The sequence below is a fragment of the Atta colombica genome, unplaced genomic scaffold, assembly GCF_001594045.1.
Source record: "Atta colombica isolate Treedump-2 unplaced genomic scaffold, Acol1.0 scaffold1, whole genome shotgun sequence".
NCBI lineage: Eukaryota > Metazoa > Arthropoda > Insecta > Hymenoptera > Formicidae > Atta > Atta colombica.
In genome coordinates this window covers 4,879,347-4,887,821 of record NW_017259183.1, presented here as the reverse complement: position 1 = coordinate 4,887,821, position 8,475 = coordinate 4,879,347, and the positions used below count along the sequence as shown (strand labels likewise).

The following is an 8,475-nucleotide window of genomic DNA, read 5'->3' as shown; positions in this document are numbered from 1 at the left end:
TATATATATATATATATAAATCCTTATTATCTTAAAAATTATTACTTAAAGTAAAACTTCATAAATAATATTTTTTAAGAATTAGCTTATAGTATTTTGAGTCATAAATTTTGAAATGTATAATTAATGTTTACTGTTACAGTCCTATGTATGTAAAATTGATTTTCAATATAAATGCTGTAGACGGCATTAAGAAAAAGAGTTTCACAAGGGGAGTTTGGAGTGATGGAACCTATCAATACAAAATAGATGACAAGGTGGAATTTTAAAACATTTTTTACTCGTTAAATTATTTTCTCGTTAAATTATTTTCTTACTTATATTAATAAATCTTGATATTAATAAATCTTATCGTGCAGATTGTTACGAACATATATTATATGACTGAATTGCGAGAAATGGGTTTGGACGTAAAAGCAAAGAATTTTTTGATACCTCAAGGTTACATCGCATGTTTTGCAATGAAAAAGCCGAAAGATCTGACCGCAATGTTTGAAAAGATTACTAATTCAAATGAGTACAAAGCAGATTATGATAGGTATATTTTTGTTCTAAAGGTGCAATTTCGCAGCTTCAAAGTGTTAGCTACAATTGAGCGACTACTTTTACTTTATTGTACATTTTCTCTTCAAAAGAACCGTCGACAAAACGTCAGCCGTTAAAGTCCTGCTATTTTTTCATGAAGAAATAACAGCTAATTGATGTGGATTTATATATAATCGTTAATGTACAATTTTTTTTATATATTTAATTCATATGAAACAATTAATGCGTTTTAAAGTGCGTTTAAATTGCTCAGACAGTGTTTTGTCCGCAACATTGCAAAATAGATTACTATCGGTAATAGCTAAAAAGATTAGGAAACAATGAATGCTATTATGTGCAATTATGCAAAAAATACAAGAAAATTACAAGAAAATTTAATTTGCAAAATTACTAGAAAAATTACTAGAAAATAAGAGAAAATGTTCACTGCCATTGTCATTGCGGAAATTCATTTTTTGAAATGATCGAAATTACTAATTGTCGGAAACAATTCAAACACGTCTACTTTTTTTTACGCTAGTTGGATCTCTCCGAACTTCTTTTTTTTCTTATAATTATTCCCCTGCGTGGTTTTCCGATCCAAAAAAGAATTCGAATTTCAAGCGGCAAAACGATGACTTATGAAACTTATAGTCAATGTCATGCAGAGTGGAGAGCGCCGCTAGCTTTTTGATGCTGCGGCTGAAATTGCATTTTTAAAAGCAGTTTAAACGCACTTTGAAATGCATTAATTGTCAGTTTCATACATGAATTAAATGTAATGAATTAGCGATTTGTCGTTCCATGAAAAAGTAGCAGAACTTTTGCGGCTGGAGTTTTGTCAACTTTTGAAAGAAAAACGTACCACAAGGTGGGGATAGTTGTTTAACTAGCACTTTGACGCTGCGTGAAATGCGCTTTGGCGCCTTAATCGATGATATAATAGGTACGTTTCGAATTACGCATGAAATGCATGATGAATTTGTCTTTGTTGTTTACCAATTAATAAAAAAAGATAAAACAATACATCATGCGCTTCATGCGTAATTCGGAACGCACTCAATATTTGCTGTGAAATTCGATAAAAGTAGGATATAACTTTCACTTTTTCGCGATTGTTCACAGATCTTTTTTTATTTCTACATTTTTGTATGTTTTTTTTTATTGAAATCGAAAGTTATAATAATGATGGTACACTCAAAAAATTGATATACTTGAAATACAGATTATATTAATATAATCCTTATTTACATTATGAAAAAGTATTATGAAATCGCTATCAGTTATATATGCTTTGATCATTTAAAAACTAATTTAAAGTTCAGCAACTCTCTCTGAATAAGTTTTTAAATGATTGAAATATAATTGTCAGTCATTTCGTAAAGATATGATGAATAAGGATTAATTAATTTCATTTCAATGTATCAATTTTTTCTTGTGTGATATCATTATTATAATCATGAAAGGAAATACACAAGAAAATGTAGAAATAAAACGATCCAATGGTAAAAAGTGATACTTTCCCTTACTAGATTTTAATAATAGATTATAATTATATTAATAATTTACAGATTAAAATTAGAACTTTTGAACATGACAGAAAAAATAAATTTTGAGAATAAATTGAAAAAACAGATATTAATTCAAAAGAAATACGCCATTATGGAAAAAGCAGAAACAGACAAATATTTAAAACTAAAAGAACAACATGTATGTCTTACATATTTATTGTCAATCTATAATATATGTAAAAATCTTTATAAATTATTTATGTTGTTATAAAAATATTATTATTCGTATCTTCCATATGCTCGTGATAAAATAATTATTTAACATTACAGAATAAATACAAATTAAAATATCAATTAGTTCTATTGCTCCGTATTAAGAGGAGAGTTGCATTTTTACAAGATAAGGAAAGAAAAATCAAATCGCAAATAGATCAGTATCTACACAACAAGAAGAACATGATAATTTTATTGGAAGATACAAAATCGCAATTTAAGTTATTATCCAGTTCCCTCGAAGATATTGAACAAGATATCCTGAAAATGAAAAATATTATTGAACAGAGGAAGACAGAACACATTATTTTCGAGGATAATATTTTATATTGGCAGAAAAAACGTGAAAGCGCTCGCATATCTCTAGACTGTGCGAATAAAGCGCGCGATACTAACAAACGAATCGTCCAAGAATTAAATAATGAGTTAGAACGAATAAACAATGAATTAACAGAATTAAGAAAAGCGTCACAGACGAGCATTATAGAACTCAGTAACTCTCAGGTATACTGTACTGTTGTTATATCTGTTAACACTTATATAATATCTATAAATCTATACTATAATAATTTAGGAAAAAAATATTTTGGTTTTTTTATCATTTTTTATAATAAATTTTTGCTTAATATAATAATTTATACGTAAGGTTAAACGTTACATGGAATTGACGAACGAAGTTGAATTTCGAGCACAGAATTCTGTAAAACAAATAAAAAGCTTGATGCATGATCAGCGAGAAGATCAGGCTAAACTTGATAATGAAAATAGATGTAAAAAAGAATTAGAGGACAAAGAAAAACAGATGACATTAAAGAAAGTGAATCTCGAAACGCGATTTACAAAATTGCAAGATTCAAGTACCAAATCCAAAACAACTTTAATGGAAAAAACAGCAAAAATACAAGAATTAAATAAAAAAATTACTGAAACAAGAAATAAATTGTTAAATCTGGAGAATGATATTGTACAGATTACAGAGGAGTTTTCTGAGGCAGATATTGATAAGAATAATATTTTGCATAGGAATAAGAAAAATGAAACAATTAATATGTTGAAACAGATTTACTCTGGCGTGGTATTTGTACTAATTACTACTAGAATTTAAATAATGATCATAATGGATATAATCTATAAAAGTTAAAAAATATATAATCTTATTTTTTAGTATGGTCGCTTATTTGATTTATGTAAGCCTATTCATTCACGTTATAATGTTGCTGTAACTAAGGTTTTTGGTCAATATATAAATGCCATTGTCGTTGATACCACGCGCACAGCAATTCAGTGTATTCAACTTTTAAAACGAGATAAAATAGACTTTGAAATATTTTTACCACTTGATTCAATAAAAAGTATAATTTTAAATGAAAGATTACGGTATGTAATTTGAAAAAAAAATTTTTTTTTGTATAATATAACATATAACATTGTTATATATTACAGTGCTATAGAAGAACCGCAAAATGTTAAATTATTATATGATGTATTGAACATTTCATCATCACATATAAATAATGCAGTTTTATTTGTCACTAAAAATACTCTAGTTTGCGAGACTAATGAACATGCAAAAATGTTAGCATATCCTGATGATAAACAGGAAGCATATGATGTAATAATATACATATTTAAAAACACAATAAATATTAAAAATAATATTTTAGGAAACTAAACAATATGCATGACGCGCACACGTATGCGCATGTATTTTATATTATTTTATTTATTATTACATTTTAATTTTATTTATATTAAATTATTTATCACATTTAGTGTATCTCATTGGACGGATGTTTTTATCGTAAAAATGGTCTAATGTCTGGAGGATTAGCTGATTTAATAGTAAAAGCAAAACAATGGGACGAACAACGAATACTAACATTGATGGAACAAAAGGTTGTAAATTTTTTCTAAGATTGATATAATAAGTGACACATAACAATTTATATAATTCGCACAATTTTTTAGGCACAATTAATGCGAGAACTCAGAAATTTACCTAAAATTTCTCTTATGCAATCTGAAGTTGATATAATTAATATAGAAATTAATGCACTCACACGCCAAAATAAATATGTGGAAACAGATATAAAAGATACTGTGTGTAATTAAAAGACAGGAATAGTTTATATTTTAATTTTATTATAAACGTACGACTTGTTAGCAAATTAGTTAGCAAATAATACATGAAATTTACATTTTTAGGAAAATGAAATTGTTGAGATACAGAAGGAATTAGACATGGTTGAGAGAAAAAAAATTGCATTAAATGTATGTATTTTAATGTATATATTTATATACATATATAATTAAAAATTTTTATTGATCTGTAAAGAAAGATACTTTCATTATCCGCAAAATTTTTAGCTGACAATAGTTGTAATTGATGACAATATGCAAAAAAGAAATAAAGAAATTAAAAATATGGAGAAATATATTAATTCAATTAAGAATGAAATCTTTGTTGATTTTTGTAACGATATTAATGTGCCGGATGTTAACTACTATGAGAAAAATAATTTGCGGTATGAAATTTAGTTTAATGTATGATTTTTAATTTAGGTATACATATATGTATAAGAAAATAAATTTAATAACATCAATTTTTAGAATTTATCAAGAAAAAAAAACGAGACAATTAGAGCTTGAGCAACAATATAATCGTATCAAAGATCAATTGCGCTTCGAAAACGAGAACGATATAAAAAGTAAATTTTCAAATAATATCTTTGTTAATACACTACCCAACAAAAAATAAGGAACATTTTCAAACGCGTTCAAAATTGCGCAATATTCAGAATACCATAACTCGGTGAAAAAACATCGCAGACAAAAAATCAAAAATGCACTTGAAATTTTTACTTTTGAAATCGGTAATTGATATTTCAATCCTACTGATCCTTTACGGAGCTATACGGATAAATGGATATCTGTCAAATCTTTACAAACTTTATAAAGGTCTATGAACTGAAGTAAAAATGTGATGTACAGCAGCAGCAAAAGAATGAATCTTTATTTTTAATTTGCTTTTTTATTGAACATTGAAGCAAAAGTGATCATTTTTGCTTCAACGTTCAATAACTTGCTTTGGTAAAAATTTTTCTCAGAATTTTTCATATAATTTTTAAAAATTTCTCTATAATTTTATAATTTTCTCTCTTTTTTTATACGAATTGAAACATTTTTCAGAAAATCTTTTCTCAGAATTTTTCATATATGTTAATTATGAAATATCGTAAAATTTTTATTATTTTTTGTAAGTATAATTTCTGATGAAGTATTATAAAATCTAAAAAATTTTAAAATATTTTTAAAATTATGAGATGAAAAATTTCAGAATATTTCAGAATTCACTTGTAAGAAAAATTTTGAGAGAAGATGTAAACTTTCTAAATATTTCTGAATATTTCTGAAAAATGTTCCATTCGTAAAATTATAAGAAAAAATTATGAGAATAAAAATTATGAGAAAAATTTTCACTAGGATGATGAAAAAAAAACGTACAACGCTCAATAAAAAAGCAAATTAAAGGTAAAGATTCATTCTTTCGATTGCTTTAAACCACATTTTTGTGTGAATCTTACTTCACGCCATAGACTTTTGTAAAGTTTATAAAAAATTTTCAGATTTGACGGGTTTTGTGTCCGTATTGTTTCGTGAAGAATCAGTTAGATTGAAATTTCAATTACCGATTTCAAAAGTAGAGATTTCAAGCTTTTAAATACTTTTTTAATTTTTTGTTTGCGATGATTTTTCACTGAGTTATGGTATTCTAAATATTGCGTAATTTTGAGTTCGAAAGTGTTCCCTATTTTTTATTGTTGAGTAGTATCACCTATAATTATTAATATTGTTATATATGTATATATACGAATTTTATGTGAAAAGATAAAGTATTGAAATGGCAACAAGCTGTAGAACATGCTGATACAGAATGGAATAAAGTGTGTCAGCAAGAACGTCATGCAAAAATTAAAGTTGAGCAAGAAGAAACAAAAATGTCGAAGTTAAAGGACAATTATACAAAAGTAGCAAAGGATTTGGATAATATGACAAAAAAATTAGCTGAATACAAATCGCAAATTAGCGTTAATGGAAAATTATATTTGGAGGGTCAGAAGGCACACATTGCTGTACAGAGAAAAATACGACAGATAAAAATAGAATGCAACATTATACTTAAAGAATGCAAGGTCTACGAATTTTTAAAGAATCTAAAAATAAGAGATCTATTACAAAAACTTATTAAATATTGCATATTGGTTTGATTTCTCAATATTAATTGTGTTTAATTATTTTAACGATTTTAATACAATTACTTTTACAGATGGAAGATATTAGTATTCCAATGTCAGAAACACATTGTAGATTAGAAGAAAGCGTTTTTACAAGTAGCTCAAGTTCAAATATAGAATCGTCAGGAGATTGTGAAGTATTAACAAAAATTGATTTCTCGCAATTTCCTGAAGAAATCTGCAATTTTACAAATGAAAAATTGCGAGACATGGCACTTCAATTTATTGAGAAGATTACGAAAATTGAGAATGAATTTGATGATTTAGTAAATCTTAAAGTAATGTTTACACAATATATATGTTTAATGTTATATGTTTTATGTTAGATTTATATTTTTAAAATTCAACTCTATATTTGGATAAATATATAGATTGATGAAAAGATTGATATTATAAAGCAGCGGATGCAAAAAATAAATACGAATCTTCGAAACTACCGTGATAAATACGATGAAATAAAAATGCAATTTGAATCAGTGAAGGCAAAAAGATACAAATCGTTTTCAGATTGTCTGGAATGCATTAGTACAGAAATAGATCTTATATATAAAGTTAGTATTTATAATTATGTGTGTTTTCAAAATTTTGTTTGTTATGTAGTTTGTTTTTGCGTACATTACAATTTTTATTTGATCAATTTTTGTACACAGAATTTGGTTAATAACACATCGGCTCAAGCAATTATCTTACCAGATAATCTCGAGGAACCATATGCAGGCAATATAATTTATAACTGCATAGCACCGCATAAAGGTTTTCAACCATTGCAATACTTATCTGATGGAGAAAAGTCAATGGCTAGTTTGGCATTATTATTTGCAATTCAACGGTACATCTTAATCCTAAGATTAATGAAACGTTTTACATGCTTTTGGATGCTTTCAATTAATATATAGATAACGATTGAATATTAAGGTTCAATTTCACAATATATGATTACCTAAAGATTATCATCAATGAAATTCATTCATGAATTTCTTGGTTAAATCTGTTGGTAACCATTAATCTTTAAGTAACCATACATTATGAAAATGGGCCTAAGAAAGTTAAAACATAAGGCCGCAACATAAACTTTTGCATAATGCATAATGTATAGAATGTATTAGAGAATCAGTCAATCATAATTCTTTCATTTTTTCTTTCCATTTCATGGAAAAGAGGAACTGTGATTGGTTGATTTTCTTACGCGTTATGCAAAAATCTGTGTGGCCTACAATCTATTTAATCTTTTTTTCTTTACAGTTATAGACAAATTCCGTTTTTCATTATGGACGAAGGTGACGCGGCATTAGATAAAGTGAATATTAAGAATATCGTTTCTTTTATTCGGTCTCAAGAAACTCTTATGCAATTCATCATGATATCTTTACATAAAGAATTATATCGTAATTCTGATGCACTTGTAGGAGTTACTGTTGAAGTAAGTTGATTAATTTATTTAAAAATTTTTTACCATTATGCATTTTATTATTGATTTCAGAGTGACATAAGCTACTCCAAAAGTCAAGTATTTGTCATTTCATTAAATGGATATCGTAAATCAAAGTGAAAAATTTAATGTTGTAATAATAATAATATAATATCACAAACAATATTAAATAAAAAATGCCACTCTTATTAGAGTTATGAATAATTTGTTTCTCTATATGTATATTATTTGGAAATACATTTTTTCTTTTAAAGTTATTATAATACGAAAATTATAAGATACGTTTTAAAGAAATGTTTTACAGAGAGAATAGACTGAACAAATTTTCATATTTTAGATATATTGTTTAGACAGTTTCATCCGTTTGTTATAATTTTTGTTTAATTTTTTGTACACATTTATGTTAATTTTATCGTTAAATATTGCATTAATCAATTTTATT

The 8,475-nt window shown here is 26.3% G+C and overlaps 1 protein-coding gene across 1 annotated transcript in view; it reads left to right on the top strand.

Moving 5' to 3' along the window:
• LOC108688027 (collagen alpha-1(II) chain-like) overlaps positions 1-8,475 on the top strand; it is a 44,998-nt gene that overhangs the window by 12,033 nt on the left and 24,490 nt on the right. The window contains 15 exon segments of the mRNA XM_018194140.1: positions 360-538; positions 2,097-2,235; positions 2,367-2,813; positions 2,956-3,384; positions 3,475-3,686; positions 3,753-3,921; positions 4,083-4,205; positions 4,278-4,409; positions 4,677-4,834; positions 4,920-5,017; positions 6,198-6,502; positions 6,637-6,882; positions 6,976-7,080; positions 7,255-7,433; positions 7,847-8,024. Of these exon segments, the coding sequence (XP_018049629.1) occupies positions 360-538; positions 2,097-2,235; positions 2,367-2,813; positions 2,956-3,384; positions 3,475-3,686; positions 3,753-3,921; positions 4,083-4,205; positions 4,278-4,409; positions 4,677-4,834; positions 4,920-5,017; positions 6,198-6,502; positions 6,637-6,882; positions 6,976-7,080; positions 7,255-7,433; positions 7,847-8,024 (3,099 nt within the window).